Source organism: Diabrotica virgifera, chromosome 6, assembly GCF_917563875.1.
Source record: "Diabrotica virgifera virgifera chromosome 6, PGI_DIABVI_V3a".
Classification (NCBI taxonomy): Eukaryota; Metazoa; Arthropoda; class Insecta; order Coleoptera; family Chrysomelidae; genus Diabrotica; species Diabrotica virgifera.
The window spans coordinates 38,614,340-38,640,830 of NC_065448.1; the positions used below are offsets into that span (position 1 = coordinate 38,614,340).

General features: G+C 33.5%; 1 protein-coding gene across 10 annotated transcripts in view; it reads left to right on the forward strand.

The window, feature by feature from the left end:
• The window catches only part of LOC114326158 (inositol hexakisphosphate and diphosphoinositol-pentakisphosphate kinase 2), a 228,343-nt gene that overhangs the window by 166,070 nt on the left and 35,782 nt on the right, over positions 1 to 26,491 (forward strand). For 9 of the 10 annotated variants that reach the window (XM_050653997.1, XM_050653998.1, XM_050654002.1 and 6 more), the window contains one exon: positions 12,550 to 12,591. The exons of the other annotated variant lie outside the window; for it this stretch is intronic. In XM_050653997.1, the coding sequence (XP_050509954.1) occupies positions 12,550 to 12,591 (42 nt within the window). The remainder of the gene's footprint in view (positions 1 to 12,549; positions 12,592 to 26,491) is intronic. 10 annotated transcript variants of the gene reach the window in all.

The following is a 26,491-nucleotide window of genomic DNA, read 5'->3' on the forward strand; positions in this document are numbered from 1 at the left end:
GGGCATTAAGTGTGTCAAAGAGTTATTTGTTTGAGCCGGCTTAAGGCGAAGAATGATCGATTCTTGGCGGTTATTTTTTAATTGTCTGAACATTTGTGACAAACAAATGGTAGTATTGGTTGATCTACCATATTCTAGTGATGTCATGTCTTAGTCAAGTGACCTGTTTATTAGAGAAAACTGCGTACTTTAAACATCGTCTTTAAACACCAATTAGTCGAAAGCCGTGTAGTTTTGTGTCTTGTATAATATAATATGTATACTAAGTGACATGGAAATCCGAACAGACATTATAAATTATTATGTATATTGTAAAAGTATTTAACAGGGTAGCAAAATAAACAAATAGTCAAAATTTCATTATGATTGAAACAACTTAGAGGGGTAAATCAGTTAATGTGATAATGAATCTCAATGGACAACACACTCTTGGATGTGCCAGGGCTCTCTTTTATTAGGTGATCAATATCCTTCTGGATATCTCGTTCCATGCCCTAATTAACTCTTCCAGAAGTGTTCCTCAAGTTTGAGGAGGATGCTCTAAATTAAAAAGTCTCCAATCCATCCTGTCCGCTTTTTCAATTGGAGATAAATCTGGGGATCTCGGGGGCCACGGCAAAAGATTGACTCCAGCCTATTCAAAGAAGTCCTTATTAACTCTCGCAATGTTGGCCTTGCATTATCCTGCTAAAAAAGTCGATGTTAAAGCATCGGAAGGGAGTATGAGATGAGGTTCCAGAATTTCTTCTTCGTATCGCTGAGATGTGTAAATGAAGAAAGCACCAGCAACTAGGAGCTAGAGCACGCATCATAAAAAGCTAGATTCACCTTCAACCAGGTGGGATCCTTCTTCAAGAGCCACAACCTCTCTCTTGGTATAAAAGTAAGAATGCTGCGATGCTACGTCTTCACTGTCCCTTTTTATGGGGTTGAATCATGGACCTTGAACGAAAATATGTGCAGAATATTGGAAGCATGTGAGATGTTCTATCGGAGAATACTTAAGATCCCGTGAACTGACCTAGTCATAAATGATAAAGTCTTTACAAGAATGAAAAAGAACCGAGAGATGCTCACGACCATCAAATCTCGAAAGCTACGATACTTTGGAGACATTACGAAAAATTAATCCTGATATGTCCTCCTATAAGCCATCCTGTAAGGAAAAATATTTGAAAAGCTAGGTCTGGGAAGAAGAACATCCTGGTTAAAAAAACTTCTAAAGCTTTTAACGTATTTATCTAATATAATGTTAAACGTTTCTTCGCAATCCCACACAAGGCGATGTAATAGTTATCCTCAATCGATGATGTTTATATATCACATCAATGTTGTTAAAAACCAATGTTTCCTGTTTGAAAACGATCGTACATTTCAGATAACGCAATTAAAAAGGGGTAAAACATATCGAACAAACTGGATGAAAGTGTAAACAAGAGGTAATAGTACCAAAACAGTCGAACCTCTGCTATATCGAACGTGTTCAACAAGCGATCTTAAGAAGTCCAGGCTGAGTGACACTGATATCACTCTTAGAAAATACAAGCTGTTCAAACTGTTAATCCGGGTGATTTTCAAAAACGAATTAGATTTTTTGAGGTTATGATTGTCAAACTGAACGAAAATGACGACCAAGTTAACAACTTGTGGATGAGTGATGAGTCACAGTTTCACCTCTCTGGTTTTATTCATAAACAAAATTTCAGAAACTGGGCAGGGGAAAACTATCGTTTGCTTCATGAAACACCTCTTCATACTCAGAAAGTGACAGAAAGTATGGTGGACGATTTCAGCAAATTATCGGTCCCTTTTTTCTAGGATGCGGCTGAAGATTGAGTTACTGTTGTTTTCAGACACAATATCATATTTGAATGACCTTCCGCAATGAACTACGATCCTATTCTACCTATTCCTACGAACCTATTCTATTAGAGTGTTTTTATTAGGCAGGCCGCACATCAAAGAAACATGAAACCGTAAATTACGTTTCATGGAAATAAAACACTGCTAAACAAATATACGTCCGGCCATTTATAAAACTCGCCGAAAATAAAAATGTGTCGTGAGCATGAATCACACTCGTTTCATTGGTAGGCGGACTTTGAGATTTGTTTAGCAGTGTTTTATTTTCATGAAACATGTTTCACGTTTCATGTTTCATGTTTTTCGTTTCATGTTTCTTTGGTGTGCGGCTTGCCTTACAGTCCGTTATTGGTAGAATAGATTTCATGACATGGTGTTGAAAATTTTTCAGGGAAAAGAAACATTGTTTAGGCTGTCAATTCAAACAAAACGAAATCATTTCTTAATTGCGCAATAATATCAATTAAGGTAGAAATATAGTGAACCATCACACTTCGCCAGGCACATCGCCGCGGTGCTCGCCAGGCACCTCGATACGATGTGATATGTTCTACCATGGCGAGTACGCAATTTGTGGCGATGTGCGCAACGAGGTGCCTTGTGAGCATCGCGGCGAGATACGTGACGATGTTCCTGACGAGGTGCGATGCTTCAGTATATTTCTACACTTACAAAAATATAATTCATATGCATTTAAAATCCTTAATTATTTTATCAACAAAATACAACTGCTACCTAATTCTATTGCAGTAGTAGAAAAGCTTCCGAAATATATCAGAATACTCGACGGTCATTGAATTTGTTTTTTCTTGTTGTAGAAACTTTGACTTGCTACATCAAGTACAAGAAACTCATATCAGCTTATCTTGGAAGAAACGAATTCAAAAAAAAGTGGATCGTTGTTGAGCCGAGTGAAAAGGTCGAATGATATTTTATTAGAAATTTCTATATATACAAAACTAACTTGTAGAAATTGATACAACTTTATTTTGTCTAAAGTTACGTAATAAATGGTTTGAAAAAGAATGGGTGCCTACAGGTTTTAATGTTTTTGCGTTTTATTTTCAATATTGGAATTATATCTGAATAGTATTTGGTAAAGTTTCAGTAGAGGATGAGGTTAACGGTGATAAAGAGTTACATTTTCCACAAAAAAGCACTGTCACCGTAAAATAGTTATGTGACAGAATATTAATATAGTAACTCAGTTGCTAGGTATATAGAGTAAAGTCTTAAAAATGGATTTTCTACAATCACTTGATAATGAAGACTTTTTCGCTTGTCAATGGCAACGAAAAGTTGACGTTTACTGAGTACCGTCACTTGAACACTCTAGCGCTTTAAAGTTTGAAAAACGCTCTTCGTCCGTAGCAACCACACCACCATACATGAACATACATACTAATTAACGCGCGTCGTCTGTAGCAACCATACATCCATACAATACAAACAAATTGAATATTCAAACTCATAAAGTTAATGATTTAAATATAGTTTCATTTTATTAAGTGATCAGGAGCGTCATTTGAAATTTTGATAGGAGGGGGCAAGCATTATACAGGGTGTTTCATTAATAATTGTCCATATAGTAACTGGAGAAACCTTAGCACAAAATACGAAGATTTAACCTAAAACACTTAAATAAAATGTGTTTCCTTACTGAGTTACAGGGTGTTTTATCTAAAAATTTAAAAGCTATTTTTGCTCAGCATTTTAAAACTATACGACGTATCCTTTTCATACTTGGCAGAAAGTGCGACTACTAGACACCCTACTAAATTCTGATAAACAAACGTTTCTAGCTACTACCAGAGGCGTACGACAGGGGATGGCGAATGGTTAACCCTTCTCAAATTCTACGCCACTAGAGGAATTACTATTTTGGTGCCATTTTTAGATTCTCCAATAATTTCTACGTACATAATATACTCTTCATTGGTAACGATAAAGTCATCAGTTTTCGAGATATTTGAAGTTAAATATGAAATGGCACAGTTATTTTGATTAATTTATGATATGATTCATAATGATTAAAGTTTAAAAATTATTTGTATCCAGTACTTTAAAACTATTTGGCGTATCCTTATCATACTTAGCAGAAAGTTTAGGTACTGTACACCCTACTAAATTAAGATAAATAAACGTTTCTAGCTACTACCAGTGGCGTACGATAGGGGATAGTGGCTGGTTGACCCTTCCCAAATTCTACGCCACTGACAAAATTGCTATTGTAGTGTAATTTTTTGATTCTGCAATACTTTTTATGTAAATAATATACCCTTCATTCGTAACGATAAAATGATTAGTTTTCGAGATATTTGAAATTAAAAATGCAGCGGCACAATACATTCATCAAAATAACCGTGTCGTTTCATTTTTAACTTCAGATATCTTGAAAACTAATGACTTTATCGTTACAAATGAAGAGTATATTATTTTCATAGAAAGTATTAGAGAATTCAAAAATTGAACTAAAATAGCAATTTCGCCAGTGGCGTAGAATTTGGAAAGGGTCAGCCATTCACTTTCCCCCGTCGTACGCCTCTGGTAATAGCCAGAAACGTTTCTTTAACATAATTTAGTAGTTTGTACAGTACCTATACTTCTTGCCAAGTATGAAAAGGATACGTCGAATAGTCTTAAAATTCTAAGCAAAAATAGTTTTTAAATTTTTAGATAAAACACCCTGTAAATTAGTAAGGAACCACATTTTATTTAAGTGTTTTAGGTTAAATCTTCGTATTTTGTGCTAAGGTTTCTCCAGTTACCATATGGACAATTATTAATGAAACACCCTGTATATACAATACATTTATATGCAAACATAATACAAAATTGATCTATTTTTTGTAAATTTCAGTAATTTTCAGGGCCAGGGGGGGCAAATGCCCCCTGCCCCCTATCAAATGACGCCCCTGTAAGTGATTGTAGAAATAATGTATGCACACTAAGCGCCAAAATTAACGCACCACCTTAAAAATGGGACATTTTTGAAGTCCCGTATTTTCTAAACCTGTTGTCCGATTTTAGTGATTTTTTAGTATGTTATAGCTTTGTTCTTCAAGAATATCGTTGTAAAATATTGTTGCTAAACAGGTAAGTGTCATTGTATACCGAGTGTAAAAATGATAGTGTGTTTTTTCCTTAAAGTTCGGAACACCCTGTGGAATATTCTAGGGTATGTAAAATATTGAAATTAAAACTAAACTGTGTCCTTAGGCTTTCTTCACATTTTGCTTTTTGATTCATTCGCTTATGTTGCGTAATAAAAAAGTTAGGTACTTTAACAACTAGTAACGTAATTCATCAATACAGGGTGTTTCTAAATAAGTGCGACAAACTTTAAGGTGTAATTCTGCATGAAAAATAATGACCGTTTGATTTATAAACATATGCCCGCAAATGCTTCGTTTCCGAGATACGGGATGTTGAATTTTTTCTTACAAACTGGCGATTTATTTACTGCTCTAAAACCAGTTGCGATATGCAAATGAAACTTGGTAGGTTTTAAGAGGTAGTGATTGCGCATTTTTTGGCTTACAATTAAGAATTTTATATTCACCATTGGCGTGCATACAGGGATTATGACCGGGTAATATGACCCGTATGCACGCCAATGGTGAATATAAAATTCTTAATTGTAGCAAAAAAATTCTTAATAACCACCTCTTAAAACCTACCAAATTTCATTTGCATATCTCAACCCGTTTTAGAGCACTAAATAAATCGTCAGTTTGTAAGAAAAAATTTTACATTCCGTATTTCGGAAACAAAGCATTTGCGGACATTTGTTTATAAATCAAACGGTCATCATTTTTAATGCAGAATTACCCCTTTGTTTGTCGCACTTATTTAGAAACACCCTGTATTGATAAAGAACGTTGCTAGTTGTTAAAGTACCTAACTTTTTTGTTATGCAACGGAAGCGAATAAATCAAAAAGCAAAATGTTAAGAAATCATAAGGCTATATGTGTGTTTTAATTTCATTATTTTATAGACGCTAGAATATTCCACAGGGTGTTCCGAACTTTGAGGAAAAAACACACTATCATTGTTACACCCAGTATACAATGACACTTATAGTATTTTTACTACAAAAACGTTATTACGTAGGTCAAAATTTTTGACGTAAGAGAACTGTCAAAACATTAGAATGTGACTTTTCATTATTGCTATGTTTATTAGTACAGTGAGAAGCTAGGCATCATTACTTGTCAGATATATTTTTCTCTGTTATTGTTTATTGAACAAATAATATCCATAATTCTTTATTTTAATTATTGATGTCAGTTGGATTTCAATACTTGCCGAGATATATTAATTACCAACAATATTATTATAATGTATAATCAATAAAATAAACAATTTAACTATGTGTTCACAGGTACTTGTTATTATTATTTATATTACTAACTTAACATAAAAAATACTAGATCTAAATATATTTATTATTATATTATTGAAATAAAAATACTTTTTATTCGTATATTTTATATTTAATTCGTATTAAATACTACTCAGAACATCCATCTGTCATTTTTAGCCTTAAAATATATTATTAAATGATCTCTTTTATTGATTATACACTAAGTCAGTATAATGTTGTTTTTTTACCTTCTCTACAAAAACACCCTGTAATCATTTAAGATTTTTTACCTCAGATTCCCACAGCATTACCAAAAGCTTAGAATAGTAAATAAGTGAATAAATAATTTTCCAAATGTTTAGGTATTATTTAAGAATACACTACTCAATTGGATTTTTAAAATGAAGAAAATAATCACATTTTCAAAATTTCTTTTTTCACTTTTCAGTATATGTAAAACGTAATAAGTTTGTTTAGTCCACAATATTATGAGAAAAGAAAACAAACTCACATGCAATGCAATGTTTGTTTACGATGATCACAGCTGAGTCTGAGAACATAACATAATTGACCACAACCAGCAACACAGAACTGTCATTTTCGTTTGAATGTATCAGTAGCGTAGGAATGTGTAAAATAGTTAAGTAAAATTATTATTTTGTGGGATATTGAACTTAAATAATTGGTTTAGAAAATTTATATTATTGATAATAATAAATGTTTTTGGTTATTTAATTAATATAATTATAAAATTCTCAATGCAATCGCGATTACGTTTTTCTTATTAAAATACCATATGGACGCTTATACAAGATCGGGCAGTTCCGTGTTGGTGTCGTATTTTAGCTGTGCTAGAGAAATTCAATTCTAGAGTTGATGTTATGGAATATGTATTTTCGTTAACTTTAACAAATATTTTGGGATATGAATAATATATTTCCGCAATTGATGAAATCCGATTGACATCATTAATTAGAATAAAGAACTAGAGATATTATTTGTACAGTAAACAAAAACAAATAAAAATATCTCTGACAAGTAATGACATTAACGTGGCCATGATGAAAAGTCACATTCTAATGTTTTGACAGTTCTCTTACGTCAAAAATTTTGACCTACGTAATAACGTTTTTGTAGTAAAAATACTATATATGTTAAGCAACAGTATTATTACGCTGATATTCTTAAAGAATAAAGCTATAACATACTAAAAAAATCACTAAAATCGGTCAACAGGTTTAGAAAATACAAGACTTCAAAAATGTCCTATTTTTAAGGTGGTGCGTTAATTTTGGCGCTTAGTGTATTACAAGCAAAAAGTGACATTATTGCTTTCGAGTAATTACCGCTCTCCGCTTCGCGTCGCGCTGTAACTATTACTCTCAAGCAACAATGTATCACTTTTCGCTCTTAATATATAAATAACTATTTAACTGCCTCGTTTGAGCGAGTCTACCAATATCTAAAAATTTTTAGAGTGCAGGTTGGACGCGTTTCGGCACGCACAACACCTAAATCTGTAGCTCTAGCGCGGTTATGTTTTATTATTGCAAAACTATAATTTTTAATTTTAATCACAAGATTATACGTTAAAATAAAATAAATTATTTTTGTCGGGCAAAAAAGAGGGAGCGATCGTCGAGTCCGACACCCTCAAGATGTCACTCTTCTAGCGCAGTATAGTTTTGTTATTACAAAACTTTTAATTTTCATGACTAAGTTTTCACTCTAATGGCATATAAAACAACATAATGCTATTCTACATCCCACCAGAATGAAAACAATGGGAACCTTCTCTGATTGCACCTCCGAGGCTTCTACAATTTGCAAGCCATACGGATGCTGAGACTAAGGAAGATGAGGGAATTCTACAATTTACAATTCACGTCCCATCTGCTCAGCGCGGTAAAGTTCCAACGAGAATGGTTCCCTTCATACTCCACACAGAGTAAATGTAAATAAAAAATGAATAACCATTTTCAATTTCGTTGCAAAACGAAAAAACACAGCCGAACCATATTCTAGTCCAATCAGAGAGTGCTGCAAGCACCCCTACCGGTTTCGAAACTTATTAGTCTCTCATCAGGAGGCACATATGCTGCTCTCCCCGATCCAACCAAAACAGACACCAGCGTGCAGTCCCGGATTGCAACGAACGAAATGGCATAGATGCCCTAGCGGCAACTGCTAGCAAAATGACTAAGTTTTCACTCTAATGGCATATAAAACAACATAATGCTATTCTACATCCCACCAGAATGAAAACAATGGGAACCTTCTCCGGTTACACCTCCGAGGCTTCTACAATTTGCGAGCCATACGGATGCTGAGACTAAGGAAGATGAGGGAATTCTACAATTTACAATTCACGTCCCATCTGCTCAGCGCGGTAAAGTTCCAACGAGAATGGTTCCCTTCATACTCGACACAGAGTAAATGTAAATAAAAAATGAATAACCATTTTCAATTTCGTTGCAAAAACACATTCTCGTTGGAACTTTACCGCGCTGAGCAGATGGGACGTGAATTGTAAATTGTAGAATTCCCTCATCTTCCTTAGTCTCAGCATCCGTATGGCTTGCAAATTGTAGAAGCCTCGGAGGTGTAACCAGAGAAGGTTCCCATTGTTTTCATTCTGGTGGGATGTAGAATAGCATTATGTTGTTTTATATGCCATTAGAGTGAAAACTTAGTCATTTTGCTAGCAGTTGCCGCTAGGGCATCTATGCCATTTCGTTCGTTGCAATCCGGGACTGCACGCTGGGGTCTGTTTTGGTTGGATCGGGGAGAGCAGCATATGTGCCTCCTGATGAGAGACTAATAAGTTTCGAAACCGGTAGGGGTGCTTGCAGCACTCTCTGATTGGACTAGAATATGGTTCGGCTGTGTTTTTTCGTTTTGCAACGAAATTGAAAATGGTTATTCATTTTTTTTTTTATTTTCAATTGAAAGTACTTATAATTATGTAATTACAAAAGGTTGTCGATTTTTTATCAGACTTTACAGCCTCGTTTCGTTAGTCCGACAACGTAAATATGTTAATTATGGCAGGTTATGTTTTGCGATTACATTTCGGACACGAATCACGAAGTGATAGATTGGAAGGCCTTTTATCCAAATACAGGACGAGTCATGAGGAACTGTACACACTCCTACCTCGTATAGAGGCTCCTATGGAGAATAAATGACCATTAAAAAGTGTCTGCTCCCATTGTTTAATAATATACAGGGCGAGTTTCGCATTTTGACAGAAATTTGTAATCGTCATAATTTTTGAACGGTCAGATCGATGTGTCTCTTATTTTTGTCAATCGTTACACTATTACCACCTAATCAACTGATTTATTCAAACTAGAAAAAAATCAGTTCGGCTTTAAAAAATTAGTTCGTTTGTGTATTAGAAAAAATTTCACCCTGTATACGCTTTTTGAAAACTCTAATATGAATTTTACAAATTAGACAAATAGGCAATTAAAATGGCATATTTATTTTTTTCCCACACGATTACTTAATTTTTTATTAAAAAATCAAATTTGTCAAAATTGGAATTTTAACCTAAAAATGAAAAAAAAATGAAATCACGGTTTAACTCGCTACAACTCTGTTCTATTTTAATATTTTTTTTCTGAAATTTTTACAGCACATATTGTGAAGACTATGAATATTGTTGTAGACTTTCAGTCTTCTTCTCGTAAAAGTTATGAATTTTTAAAAATAAAAGGTGCATATTCGTGAAATGCAAAGTTAAATCGCAAAAATTAAGTGAAAAAAATTAAAATTTATCTATTTGATCACGTCTATGTTAAACTATAGAGTCCAAAGAGAAATGTTATGGAGAGTTGTAGATCTAGACGTGTTATAGAAAACAATGGTGAAACTTTTAATTTTAAGAAAAACGTTGTTTATTTTTTTTATTTTTATGGTAAAATTGCGATTTTGAGAAATTTGATTTTTTAATAAAAAATTAAATAATCGTGTGGAAAAAAAAATAAATGTGCCATTTTAATTGACTATTTGCCTAATTTGTAAAATTCATATTAAAGTTTTCAAAAAGCGTATACAGGGTGAAATTTTATCTAAGGCCCAAACGAACTAATTTTTGAAAGAAGGACCTGATTTTTTTCTAGTTTTAATAAGTCAGTTGATTGGGTGGTAACATAAATTAAATATTATAATCTATGTTTCACGTTACCAAACTTTTAATTCATAGTCAAATTTGAATTTTTTATATAAAAAATTAAGTAATCGTGTGGGGAAAAATAAATATGCCATTTTAATTGCCTATTTGTCTAAGTTGTAAAATTCATATTAGAGTTTTCAAAAAGCGTATACAGGGTGAAATTTTTTCAAGGCCCAAACGAACTAATTTTTTAAAGCCGAACCTGATTTTTTTCTAGTTTGAATAAATCAGTTGATTAGGTGGTAATAGTGTAACGATTGACCAAAAGAAGAGACACATCGATCTGACCGTTCAAAAATTATGACGATTACAAATTTCTGTCAAAGTGCGAAATTCGCCCTGTATATTATTAAACAATGAGAGCAGACACTTTTTAATGGTCATTTGTTATTCCCCATAGGAGCCTCTATACGAGGTAGGAGTATGTACAGTTCCCCATGACTCATCCTGTATATCACTGTCGGATAAAAATTGTGTATCAGATAGCCAGTCCGATAAATTAATTTCAATTAATTAAGATTAAGATTCAAACGCCCGCCTATGGTTATTTGTCAAAAAAGACATTTTTCAACTCTCTAGTTGTGTTTACGTCGACGTCGCCTTTAAAGCCAAACTACAATTTTATATTTATTTAATTTATTCATCAAATTGAAATTGAATAGATATTTTTAATATCTTTCAAACGAGATATCATTTGTCATAAGGTCCCATTTAAAATTATCGGCCATTACAGTGGCCCTGTAATGTCATCTGTGACTATTATTAGGTCACCTGTTATGATTATTTGAGAAGCCTACATCCGTTTATTTCCTCCCTCTAAATTTCACCATTATAAGTATAACCGTTCAAAAGATATGTGCAATACGTTATGCATAAATAATTACTAATGAATTGAATAATTATTTAATTAAAAATAAGTCACTTTGCGAAGGTTTATTAATGTGTGTTGCCTATTCTCTCTTTTTCCTTGTCTAACCACCTCTTCGGCTCATTTTTTTGCGCGCGCTCTATGGTACCAAATTCAAAAATAGGGAAAAATAAAAAATTTTGTTTTTTTTTAAGTTTGCGTAATTTTTTTGTCGGACACTTATTTTTTTTGATAAACATGTTTTATTTGAAATTTAAAAAAATAATTATACTGTTGTAATCGCGAAACATAACCTGCCATAATTAACACATTTACGTTGTCGGACTAAAGAAACGCGGCTTTAAATTTGTCGGACAAGAGATCGACAATCATTTGTACAGTTGACTCCACGAGTCTTTACCCGTGCGTCATCGTTTAAAGCATACGAAATAAGTCAATGATAAGTCGGAAATTGAAATTTACTAAACGCAACAGCAAGTGACAGTAAGTAGCTACTGCTCTTATTACGGGTTAAAATTTGAATTATCAAATATATGTTTTATCTCGCCAGGTATTAATGACGCACGGGTAAAGACTCGTGAACTCAACTGTGATTAATTATAAGTACAGTCGGAAAAATGAAAGAATACCCATGGACGATCACATCAATCACTTATTTTGTATTTGCTGTCTGTTTTTATAAGCAACGTTTGGTATTTATAGAAAAAGACAGCAAATACAAAATAAGTGATTGATGTGATCGTTCATGGGTATTCTTTCATTTTTCCGACTGTATGTAGTTTCAATTGAAAATTAAGAGTTTTGTAATAAGAATACTGTACCGCGCTAGAGTGACATCTTGCAGGTGTCGGACTCGAAAATCGCGCCCTCTTTTTTGTCCGACAAAAATAATTTATTTTATTTTAACGTATAATGTTTTGATTAAAATAAAAAATTATAGTTTTGCAATAACAAAACATAACCGCGGTAGAGCTGCAGGTTTAGGTGTTGTGCGTGCGGAAACAAGTGCAACCTGCACTCTGAAATTTTTCAGAACTTGGTAGACTCTCTCAGACGAAGCAGTTTTAAGACTTTTTTAATTATTTTCAAAAAAGGACGGTGTACTATAACTATTTTATGAATAGCAGATACGTTAAAATCTATTTTTATTTTTTTGGGGGGAATTTTTTGTTGGGGCTATATTTTTTGTGAAAATGCAAATCTGTGTATCATATTGACCTCATTCTCTTCGAAAATCCGTTAAATTAACAATACTAATTTGTTTTGAACAGCTCAGAAATTACACCAAAGTTTGGACGCTGTTAACAGCACAGGTATGACACTTATAGTAAATACTCTTAAATATTCCCCCTGGTTTGCTCATTTCCATAATCTCTTTTTTGAAATACGCCTACATATGCAGTATATTTTGTTTAAATTTCTATATATCGCTTTCTATTAGTCTATAGTGGTTGAAGCCAAAAAGTGTATTTCCAGTGTAACCAAAAAAAGTATAATCAATGATTTTTTGGTATATCTAGATGAACTATATTGCCATAACTGATATGTCATTCTTTTTGGCTTTTGACCATTTTTATAAAGTGGTTTATTACAATGGAGTGCAGAGTAACCCTTTATTCTTTACATAAATATATTACGATTTAGATTGACTTAAATAGTTCTCTATAAATTAAAGTTTTAAATATACAAGGTGTCCACGGATGGAGTGCCTAACCGGATAAGCTTTTTTAACTTTTATCAAAAAGTGACAATGTCATTCTTGATAAAAACTTTGCTTGTTCTAAAACCCTATACGCTTCGAGCTTCGCTGGTATCGCCACCTACCTACAGTATTACTAGTATAACTTTCACCGGAAATTTATCTGGAAAGAAAAAAGTGTTGCCCATCCTCTGTGAGTTTCGCTGGTATGGCTGGTATCGCCATCTAACGGTTGACTAGTGGTTCTATTTCGGCCGGAATTTTAAAGAGGACAGTAGAAAAGCAAATAATAGTTGTTTCAAACTTATTATTTAATTCTTATCGTGTAATGTTTACAACGTAAAGAAGTAATTGGATTGTAATCGATAATTAATATCAGTATCTAAATACAGAATTTATTATTCATTATGATTATTTTTAAGATTTTGCTTATCGTTTTGACGTTTATGTTGACAAGTAATATTAGAAAAAAATTATTCTGCAAAAAAGTATAATAATTTAATATAATTATAGTATAATACGTCTTAAATATTAACTTATGCATTTATTGCACCTAAATAATTAATTAATTATCAGCGTAAACGTAAAATTTTGGGGCAACTCTTTTTTAAATGCATTATTATTAAAATGCATTATTTTTAAATGTGTTTACTTACTTTTTTCTAATTGCATCAATCCGTTTTTGTCGTTGAATCACCTTATGCTTAGCGACAGGAAAGTTGTAGAATACACAGTTACTATTGTAACCAGTATTTTGACACTCTTTAATACAACAACTTTGGTGAGACATTTAAAAGCTATATGCAACTCTTAATGCAGAACGTCAAATTTCCGGTAAAGGTTTACAGACTTGTCACTACTGGCGCTCGCGAATTTTTAATTATCCCCTCTACCTACGAGCTCACAGCGTATAGACTGAAATAAAATCCTTCTTCTTCTTCTCTAAATATTGCTACCTGTTATTGTGTCTCTTCTCTTTTGTTTTCATTTGCATTCTTTTTTGTTTCTCAGTATCATTTTCATTGTTGTGTAGTTTATTCCTCTGGATTTTTGGTTTCTTTACTCTTTAATTTCTATATATTTGTTCGTCTTTCGTGTCCCGTCCTCTGTACTTTCCCAAACCATACCGATGTTTTGTGATTTTTTTACTTGTTATAGATTCTTGGTCTAGTTGTTTTCTTATTTGATCAATTCTGATTGTATGTTTCCAAGTGTTGTGTTATTTTCTTCAATACTTTCTTTTTCATAGCATTTAATTTGCTTTCATGTTTCTTTTGTCATACTTAGCTTTCACTTACAAATGTAACTATTGGTATGTTAATCGTATTATACACTAATAATTTATAGTAGGGGAGGAAATATGCTAAATGTGCAATTACTCGAGCGTTATGTTTTATAATTCTAAAAAATGTTTTGAATAAAAGTTACTTATTTTTACGTAAGGAATCCATATCTGCAATAAAAAATTGGGGCTCGTATTTAATATTTTAAAGTACCCCCTCCTCACCTCCGTGGGGGATCGTGTTCGGTGTCATTAGATAGATTTTTCAAAAATATTGAATACGTGTATTTTGCAGTTTTTCGATCGATGTTTATTTCGCGAAATATCACGGGGTTCCTATTTAAAATTTTAAATTTACCTCCCACTCCGTAAGGGGTCGTGTTTATGCCATTCGATAGATTTTTAAAAAATATAGAAGACGTATTTTTTAGTTTTTCGATCTGACGTTTATTTCTCGAAATATTCGCTTTTTTCTTGTGAAACTTTGTGACCCACCCATTTCCTTACGCCCCGCACAAACCGACAGATTTTTTAAATATACACTGTTCTGAATGTACTTAACTTACCTTATCTTAATCTGACGATTTCGAGTTAATCCAAGAATAGATTTTTTTTCGGACCCCCCTTAACGAACTCCTCTGTATTAAGATCCACTATATGGTACAAGGTTTCTCCCCATGTCATAATCTGACACGCTCGAGTAACCTCAAAAATCCCGGCTTGGGCTCCCCTACCATTAGTTTTGTTATCTATTTTCTTCTCTCCGTATATTGTTTTATTTAGCGAATGGTATATTTTCTTGGCAGCTAGCTATCTCCGAATCGAATTTTCCATCAGTTGAAAAGATACTTACTAGGTATTCAAATGTTGAGACCTCCTCTGGTTTTTCTCCTCGGTATGTTGTTGTCTTTGCATTTTTGCCCTTGATTTAAAACTCATTATCTTGCTTTTCTGGATATTTTACTGTCATCTTTAACTTCTCTATCTCTTCTATCTGTACGTTTATAATTGCCAACAAAGTATTGCAGAAAACGTTAATTTAAGCTTATTACAAAGTCATTTGTATTTGAGTGTTGTGGTTAAATTTCCGGCACAGGTAGAAAGCAATAAATGTTACTATAATAACGACACCACTCAGATATGGCTTTGTAATAAGCTTCAGATAAGGTTTGCTGTAATTATCTGCTCTAAGAACTATATCGTCTACGTATTTTCAGTTTGTGTAAGGGTAAGTAAATTTTGTATCCAACCGTTGTTTGGAGGGTCCTCGTTCTAGATCTCCTATTTTTTATCATTCTATCGGTGATAATTAAAAATAGTTGAGGGCGCTGGCTATCTCCTTGTATGCACTTATGTAGGATACTCGAAAATATGCAGCCATAGGCAACCATAAGCATGTTTCACGAATAGTGAAACAGTAGGGAACTTGCACATTTTTTTATTACCATAATAATGCTCAGTTTTGTTTAAAAACAAAATTTCCAAAATTTCATGCCTCAAAAACTCATAATAACTTAGCAAGTACAAATTTAAAATCTTCATGTGACGTCACATCATTATATTTTATAATGTCATTTGTCGTATGTCATTGTAATATATACCAGTTTGTTGAGATTGGAGTTGGATACAGTTTTTGAAGGAAAGGAAAGAACTATCAAAATATTTATAAAACATAGGGCCGGTTGTTCGAACGCTAATCAACAATGATCACTATTAAATATTTAATTACTGTCACCAACTGTCAATGTCAACTTTGTTTGGGTTGCTGAAAACATAATTATGGATTACGATTATGAAATTAGTTAATAAATTATAAAAATAAAAAAATAAAAATGTATACCATTTTTATTCATTCAGTTGCGGTGCGAAACCAAAACTGTCTTAATTTTTACTCAGATCAGAGAGTGCAGCCAGCACTCTTATCGACGATTTCACCTCTTGTTAGAGGTTCATCAGAGACTGCATAGGCTGCTTTTCTCTGGCCCAGGTAAAAACTTTCGACATATCCATCTCCCACCGCAACTGACGAGATGGTAGTAGGTGCCTAGCGGCATCTGCTAAATAAAAGACTAAGTTTTTCAACCTAATAAAAATATTTGTAAATTAAATATCTTTAAAAGATTTTTAATTGAAAAACTTTATTGGCCCATTTCCTGGTGACAACCTCCAAGGCTTCTACAATATGCAAGCCAAATGGATGCTGCAGTGAAGACTAAAGGGAAGGAATTCTACACTATGCAATTCACAACCCCCGTCTGCAGCGTGGTAAAGCTCCAACGGAAAATGGACCTAGTTACTCTATAGGAGTAATACTAATATAAAAATAAAAATGTATACCATTTTTATTCATTCAGTTGCGGTGCGAAACCAAAACTGTCTTAATTTTTACTCAGATCAGAGAGTGCAGCCAGCACTCTTATCGACGATTTCACCTCTTGTTAGAGGTTCATCAGAGACTGCATAGGCTGCTTTTCTCTGGCCCAGGTAAAAACTTTCGACATATCCATCTCCTACCGCAACTGACGAGATGGTAGTAGGTGCCTAGCGGCATCTGCTAAATAAAAGACTAAGTTTTTCAACCTAATAAAAATATTTGTAAATTAAATATCTTTAAAAGATTTTTAATTGAAAAACTTTATTGGCCCATTTCCTGGTGACAACCTCCAAGGCTTCTACAATATGCAAGCCAAATGGATGCTGCAGTGAAGACTAAAGGGAAGGAATTCTACACTATGCAATTCACAACCCCCGTCTGCAGCGTGGTAAAGCTCCAACGGAAAATGGACCTAGTTACTCTATAGGAGTAATACTAATATAAAAATAAAAATGTATACCATTTTTATTCATTCAGTTGCGGTGCGAAACCAAAACTGTCTTAATTTTTACTCAGATCAGAGAGTGCAGCCAGCACTCTTATCGACGATTTCACCTCTTGTTAGAGGTTCATCAGAGACTGCATAGGCTGCTTTTCTCTGGCCCAGGTAAAAACTTTCGACATATCCATCTCCCATGGGGTTGTGAATTGCATGGTGTAGAATTCCTTCCCTTTAGTCTTCACTGCAGCATCCATTTGGCTTGCATATTGTAGAAGCCTTGGAGGTTGTCACCAGGAAATGGGCCAATAAAGTTTTTCAATTAAAAATCTTTTAAAGATATTTAATTTACAAATATTTTTATTAGGTTGAAAAACTTAGTCTTTTATTTAGCAGATGCCGCTAGGCACCTACTACCATCTCGTCAGTTGCGGTGGGAGATGGATATGTCGAAAGTTTTTACCTGGGCCAGAGAAAAGCAGCCTATGCAGTCTCTGATGAACCTCTAACAAGAGGTGAAATCGTCGATAAGAGTGCTGGCTGCACTCTCTGATATGAGTAAAAATTAAGACAGTTTTGGTTTCGCACCGCAACTGAATGAATAAAAATGGTATACATTTTTATTTTTATATTAGTATTACTCCTATAGAGTAACTAGGTCCATTTTCCGTTGGAGCTTTACCACGCTGCAGACGGGGGTTGTGAATTGCATAGTGTAGAATTCCTTCCCTTTAGTCTTCACTGCAGCATCCATTTGGCTTGCATATTGTAGAAGCCTTGGAGGTTGTCACCAGGAAATGGGCCAATAAAGTTTTTCAATTAAAAATCTTTTAAAGATATTTAATTTACAAATATTTTTATTAGGTTGAAAAACTTAGTCTTTTATTTAGCAGATGCCGCTAGGCACCTACTACCATCTCGTCAGTTGCGGTGGGAGATGGATATGTCGAAAGTTTTTACCTGGGCCAGAGAAAAGCAGCCTATGCAGTCTCTGATGAACCTCTAACAAGAGGTGAAATCGTCGATAAGAGTGCTGGCTGCACTCTCTGATCTGAGTAAAAATTAAGACAGTTTTGGTTTCGCACCGCAACTGAATGAATAAAAATGGTATACATTTTTATTTTTATATTAGTATTACTCCTATAGAGTAACTAGGTCCATTTTCCGTTGGAGCTTTACCACGCTGCAGACGGGGGTTGTGAATTGCATAGTGTAGAATTCCTTCCCTTTAGTCTTCACTGCAGCATCCATTTGGCTTGCATATTGTAGAAGCCTTGGAGGTTGTCACCAGGAAATGGGCCAATAAAGTTTTTCAATTAAAAATCTTTTAAAGATATTTAATTTACAAATATTTTTATTAGGTTGAAAAACTTAGTCTTTTATTTAGCAGATGCCGCTAGGCACCTACTACCATCTCGTCAGTTGCGGTGGGAGATGGATATGTCGAAAGTTTTTACCTGGGCCAGAGAAAAGCAGCCTATGCAGTCTCTGATGAACCTCTAACAAGAGGTGAAATCGTCGATAAGAGTGCTGGCTGCACTCTCTGATCTGAGTAAAAATTAAGACAGTTTTGGTTTCGCACCGCAACTGAATGAATAAAAATGGTATACATTTTTATTTTTATATTAGTATTACTCCTATAGAGTAACTAGGTCCATTTTCCGTTGGAGCTTTACCACGCTGCAGACGGGGGTTGTGAATTGCATAGTGTAGAATTCCTTCCCTTTAGTCTTCACTGCAGCATCCATTTGGCTTGCATATTGTAGAAGCCTTGGAGGTTGTCACCAGGAAATGGGCCAATAAAGTTTTTCAATTAAAAATCTTTTAAAGATATTTAATTTACAAATATTTTTATTAGGTTGAAAAACTTAGTCTTTTAATCAATTATGTTCATAATTGTTATGTTAATTGATTAACTAATCTCATAATTATAATCAATTATGTTTTCAGCAACCCAACCAAAGTTGACATTGACAGTTGTGGCAGTAATTAAATATTTGATAGTGATCATTGTTGATTAGCGTTCGAACAACCGGCCCTTAGTGTCAGAACGATTGCCAAACCTAATGAATTAATGGCGGGACTAAATACTATAATATGACGTCACGACCAATGAGGGCGCGTTTTGGGCTGCCTGCTACAATTTAAATTTTCTCTCGATTTTAATCGTCTTTAGGGGCCAAACGAAAGACAAAAAACCTTTTTTTTTTTCTTTGATATTATGTTTTAAATTATGTTCTGTTGTGAATTATAGCATTTTTTTCGAATGTAAAATTTTATGCAAGTTCCCTATTAGATACATACCAGAAGGTGTATTTATAATAATGCAAAGGATTTGTGCGTGGATTATCTTAAATATATCTATATTGATATATTATTTTACCTTAAATTTTCTTTATTAAAAATTCACAATACTAAATCGTAATATTTTGATGTGAAGACTGCGTGTTTGTTCTTTACTTTATTAACGAATCACTTTATAACAATTTCAGGATTTTTGCGGGATATTTTGTAGTTATTTTGGATAATTATAATTTACTTCTTGTACTTCATCGAGAATTTCAACAAACAATAACTAACACTAAACATATAATACTATTTTCTTAATTTTGGATTTTAAACCTGTTTTTATTAATCATAATCTGCTTTGCTATAGCAAGTTCTATATGGGGACCCTTTTGACGTTTCTACAATTGGTTGATTTAAAACACATCATCTCTAGATTTGGAGTAAAAGAACAATAAAAAGAGTAATCTTACACATTAATGGGATATTCAATATAAAAAATACTCATCAAAAACAAGAGTTCAGTGAATAATTGTACAGGGTGAGTCATGAGAAACCGTACATACTCCTCGTATGGAGGCCCCTATGGGGAATACCAAATGACCATTAAAAAGTGTATGCTCCCATTGTTTAGTAATTTACAGAGGGTAAGTCGTGAATTTTTGACTGAAATTTATATTCGTCATAACTTTTGAATGGTAAGTTCAATGTGTCTGTTATTTTGGTCAAATGTTACATTACTATTACCTCATCAACTGGTAAAACAACCAACCCGTTTATTGATGGCTTTCCCATCAATCGATGGGAAAAAATTAATATGCCATTTTATTTGTCTATTTCTCTAATTTGTAAAATTCTTGTTAAGAGGAAACAGTAGCGATCAACAGGTAGCGAAAACGCGTTCCAAGATTGCGGCTGTAATTTTGAATATTTTTTCGAGATATTTGGCACACGTATTCGTAATATAATAAAGATTGGCGGTACAGAGCCCAATTTGAAAAATATATTAATATGTGGAAATTACTCTGTAATTAAATACAATATTAAAAAAACGAGCCTGTACCGCCATTAAGAAGAACAAAAAAATACACTTTCTTCAAATAAACTTTTTTATCCGATGCCTAGATTTTGTGTCATTTTGGAACTACTAAAATTTTTTATTTCATTAGTAGTTCCAAAATGACATAAAATCTATTCATCGGATAAAAAAGTTTATTTGAAGAAAGTGTAGTTTTTGTTCTTCTTAATGGCGGTACAGGCTCGTTTTTTAATATTGTATTTAATTACAGAGTAATTTCCACATATTAATATATTTTTCAAATTGGGCTCTGTACCGCCATTCTTTATTATATTACGAATACGTTTGCCAAATATCTCGAAAAAATATTCAAAATTACAGCCGCAATCTTGGAACGCGTTTTGGCTACCTGTTGATCGCTACTGTATCACCTTAAGAGTTTTCAAAAAAATTATACGATGGAAACTTTTTTCTATTAACCAAACAAACTAATTTTTTTTAAAACGGGACCTGATTTTTTTTAGTTTGAATAAATCAGTAGATTGAACTTACCGTTCAGAAGTTATGACCAATAGAAATTTTAGTCAAATTTCCGTTTTACACTGTATATTAGTAAACAATGGTAGCAGACTCTTTTTAATGATCATTTGTTACTCCACATAGGTGCCTCCATACGAGGTATGAGTATGTACAGTTCCTCACAGTAACTCACCCTGTATATACAGGGTGTCCAGAAACTCTCCTGACAAACGAAGACCGGATATTCCTCAGATAAGTTTAAGACAATTTAACCCAATTCACCTAATCCGAAAATGCTTCCCAAGGGAGCTAGAGCTCTTTGGCGCCTTGTTATTCGTTTTTTTAATACCTCCAGAACACTTCTATTCAGAAAAACAAAAACTGGTACGCCTATTTATCTTGCAGTGATAAATCGATTCCAACAATTGTGAATTTCTAGTACCGGTCATAGGCGTCCGTTTTGGGTAGGCAACGGCTATTTTATCGCATAACTTTGAAGCATTTTTGATATTGGATTATTAAATTGTGAAGTATTCTAGTACTAAAAGGTACTCTTGCTTTAAGTCAGTTGGATACACCGTTTACTAGAAAAATCGGTGTAATCGGTGTGAAAAACGGTGCATTCCATCGACTTAAAGCAAAAGTACCATTTAGTACTACAATACCTCACAATTTAATCATCCAGTATCAAAAATGCTTCAAAGTTAAAGACATAAAAGTTATGCGATAAAATAACCATTTTCCTATCCAAAACGGATGCCTATAACCGGCTCTAGAAATTCTCAAGTGATGGAATCGATTTATCTCTGGAAGATAATAGGCGTAATAGTTTTCGTTTTTCTTAATAGAAGGGTTCTGGAGGAATTTACAAAAAAAAAACTAGTTACACAGAGCTCTAGCTATCTTACATCCATTTTTGGACGAGGTGAATTAGGTTAAATTGTCTTAAAATTATCTGAGGAATTTCCTGTCTTCGTTTGTCAGGAGAGTTTCTGAACACCTTGCTTAGTCGAATTACTGTCTCTAGTTAAACTGTCAACGAATTACACACCTTTTGTAGAAACCTTACTTTCTGCTGAGCATGAGTAAAGCCACGTTGGTACTTTTATTACATTTACTCATCTGTCCGGAAAACACTGTGCGACTGGTGCGACCAGTATGTATATCGGAGATGCATCACACCCTTCGGTTCTTCTCGAAGAGCTGCTTAGAGTTTGGTACATCTCTGCAATCCCATCACACTCCTCTTTTCCCAAACTCTCAAAATTGCTTTTTGCTGTGGTGCGACAATTTCCTACGTAGATATGCTTCAACAGTTTTTAAAATTGTAAATGGTCATTTCTGGTGTAAGTTGTTCTCAAAGAATCAACTGTATTAAATTATAATTTTTAATAGAGCGAAAACCTTGAATGTAGGTTGTAAATTGAAGGTTTTAAAGTGATTGTAGACTTTTCCCATTGAGTTGAAAGACTGATAGGTTTTGTACACACTTGAAATGAATGAAAGAAGTGAAAGAAGTATATTAAAGTGTGTAAATGTATTTTAATTTCCTTAGCTAAGCGCTTTCGACATAAAAGTCATCTTCAGAGCTAAATGTCGAAAGCGCTTAGCTAAGGAAATTAAAATACATTTACACACTTTAATATACTTCTTTCACTTCTTTTATTTTCCCCATTGAAACCCGAAAGATCTTTTTGTATACCGAACATGTTTAAGTCAACAAAACTTAGAGCGGGTTGACACGATCCAAGAATGCTTGGATTCCAACTTGGACTAAGTGCATTTGTACACTTACCATTTAACCGTGCCACGGTTAAATGACTTGGATGTCAAATAACCAGCTGGAAATAATTGTGGAAGGTGTTCAAGTGGTTGCTAATGTGTGGATACATGAGCTTAAAAGTCAGTAAAAATGAATAAAAAAGAAAAAAATTAAAATTTCGACTCGTAATTACTCCACCATAATGCTTCCTCAGCTTCATATAACTCCATGAATCTAACGCTCTTTTTTCAGACCATTTTCTTGTTGTGTTTACTTCTTGTGTCCTTTTTTCGATACCGACGCCATTTTAGTTTTACAATTCGACACAACTTGGATCCAAGAAAGTTGGCCAGCGTCCTACTTAACTTGGATAGAGCCTATTGATACAAAAGTGTACTTGTACGAATAGGTGACGTGATCAAAGAAGCTCCCAAGTGTTGCGCGCGCAGCGTCCAAGCAGACATTAACCAAGTAGGTACACTTGGATCATATCAATCCGCCTTTAGACTTCAAAAAAAACTTTTGTCCGTTTCAGTGCTACGTTCTTTACCTGATTAGGTCCTAAAACATGTATTTTAGATATTTATGGCATCGGCAAACGATTCTCTTTAGCTGCAGGCAATATGTTCGACTATTCTCTCTCTCTCTCTCTCTCTCTCTCTCTCTCTCTCTCTTCTCTCTCTCTAATCTCTCATCTTTCTCACTTCTCATCATTCTGCCTCTTTCTCTTGTCGTTTCTCTATTACTGAGGATCGTGATTTCCTCCAGTACTCCTAACAATTTTTCTTCATTGATCTCTATCTTCAGCTGCTCTAACAGTCTCTCAGAATGGGTGATCCACTGAATTGTGAATTTGGTCGGACCATCTGATTGATGACCGTCTTCTTGGTCTTCTCCCCGGAACGTTTGCAGAAACAATTAACCTTTCTCATAATATTATCATCGCCTCTGCAAACCGTGTGACCAAAGGAACTGTAGAAGTAACTGCAAACTTGTTGTGGATAGCCTTTTTTTAATGTCAAGTTGATTAAAAATAGAAACATTTGTCCGACGAGCTTTCCAAAGTATGCGTAGCATTCTTTCCCAACACCACATCTCAAAAACATCAATTTTTGGGCATTGCGCCACATACGCCCGGTTTCCGAAAGGATGATCATCTCAAAAATTATGTAATCGACGATTAACAATAGATTAAATGCGTCAGAAACGTCAACCAAACTAGTTTTAACAACAGTCGATCACCTGACAAAAGATTAATCGTTAGTTAACAGCCGATCATGAGTGTTTTGAGTCTACGAAAGGTCGATTAAGCAGTTTGGCTTGTCAAACGGCGGTAAAAATGGACTGTTACCTAATCTGCGACTATCCGTCGATTAACGGGCTGTTAAGAGTTTTTTTTTAGTTTTTTAATTACTGTAATTAACAAATTCCGGGAAAAAATTGTCAAATAACACATATCGTCGCCTTAATACTATAACTTGATAACTCGAAATTAGTAGTTTTGAGATAAACGAGTTTAAAGATTTTAAAGATATTTGTGCTGCTCCCATGATGTTGGTAAATACGGAATTCACTCTGCGGCTCTAAAATACTGTTCCTTAACTTTTTGGCAACTGATCTATTTAGGAATATGGTGTAAATTTGTTTTCCAATATGGAAAAAACATGAAAAATTAAAGTTATCAACTTTTAGCACTACCATAATGTTAACATTTGGTAATGCCGCATGTTGTGCTAAGTCGCATATAAGTGAACTTTTAGCACAACTAATATTTTAAACATCATTTTGTTGAAAATTAGCCCCCTGCCATGGGGGTTGCCAGATCTGCTAACAATTCTCGAATTCTTGCATTAAAATGAACCGAATTAACAGATAGCAATTATGTGGTAAGTTCAATGGTTTCAGAGAAACACGTGCTAAAACTAGATACCTCGAGTTATCTAGTTATAGCATTCAGTGTATGTCGTATTCACGATTATTTCTATTAAAAAATAGTTTGATAACTTATCTTGTCAAGTTTTAGCACTGAATATTAGCGGCATTTGAGTTTTATCAACTTTCGTCAATCGTAAATAATTACTTAACCCGTTTAAAGCTAGTTATCAAGTTTTTACACAATATAGAGGCAAATAAAATACATCTTGTGAACTAGTTATCTCAAAAACGTCAATTTTGGAGTTATCAAGTTATAGTACTAAGGCGACGATATATAAATGATATAAATCATATTATTCTATAAAAATAAGATTTTTTTATGGAAGAAATAATTTAAAATATTTATTTAACTTGCAGAACATGGATATCTCGGACATTTTTTATATTTGATTATATAATTTATATTTTTTTTTCTTTTAAAAATGTAAGGTAACAAGGATGCTAGACTCATGGAGCTATTTTTTGAGAGGCCAGAGCTCTAAAAAGCAGAAGATAATGATTATAGCGATGTAAATAAGAGGGAAACGGAAAACGTGTGAGAAATTATAGCAGCTAACTTTGAAGACAATAAAACATCCGGTAAATAAATTAAAAATAAATATAAAAAGTAAATATATAGACCTAAAATAAAAATAAGATTATAAAATATTATAGATCATAAATAAACTGTTTTATATCTCCAACTTTCGTTACAATACTTAGCCTCATTTTTAAAATGCTCTCGTTCAATTCTTGCTCCAAACAAAAGTGACAGTACGTAAGAGAGAGTGCACCTTTAGAATCTAAAGATACAAGTTTGGATTTAGAGGTTAATATAATTGAAATTTTGAAGGATAACAGCCAATTGTGACAGTATCGCTACCAAATCGTATGTCAGATCATCGATTACATGATCTATGATCATGCAATTTTACAATAATTGGCGTTTGAGAAACCCATCACAGGTTAACAGTTGATCAAATCTGACAACCGATTAGATGATCGGAGATTTGAATAACGTTTCGGAAACCGGCTGATAGTCTAGCCTCAATTACCTTCCGTTGAAAGGAATAAATCGAAAAAATTCTACGGGGATCTAAAATCGGTTCACAAAATATATGAAAGATCGATCTACATCAAAGATAACTTTATATTGTCAAGCAATAAATAGTATAAAAAATAAAATCATTGCGGTATTTTGGCAGAATACTTAATTTGTTTGAAATACCAGAAATGACGTTAACAATTTTAAATGAAACGCTTTTTCTTTGCTTTACTATTGTCTTTTCTTCTTGGTTTTGAAATGCATGTCTTGAATGATGGTGTGATATTTTGTTTTTAAGAGAATGACCTATTGCTATTCTTCTTTGTTTGGAAAAGGTAAAGTATGCAGAATATGCAATTTTAAAGTGTGTGCTTTTTTTATTTTTAAACTGATAAATACTAATTAACTAATAATATCTGAGTTATGAATATTTTTGTGGACATTTTAAACTTGCATACGTTTATTCTTCTTATAGTTCAGGAACCGAAGCTTTTCACCTCTCAATTTTTACAGAATGGATCGATTTGCTTGAAAATTTGAGAATAAGAACTGGATAGTCCAAGGATCAAAATCTATATGACGCCGAAAGGCGCTTTTACCATGGGGGTGGTTGCCACCCCATCTTGGGGGTGGAAATTTTTTATTATATTTTGACCGCAAAAGTTGATAAAAACATTCATTTTAAGCAAAAAATGTTCTATAAATTTTTTTGATAAAATTAATATTTTTCGATTTATTCGCTATCGAAAGTGTTAGTTTTATATCGAAAAAATCAATGTTTTTCGATATTATACTCATTTACGATTCACTCAATTTTTGTCGTAGAAAAATTTTTTTCAAACCAAGTTCTTGGGAATTAAATAACCTACAATTTC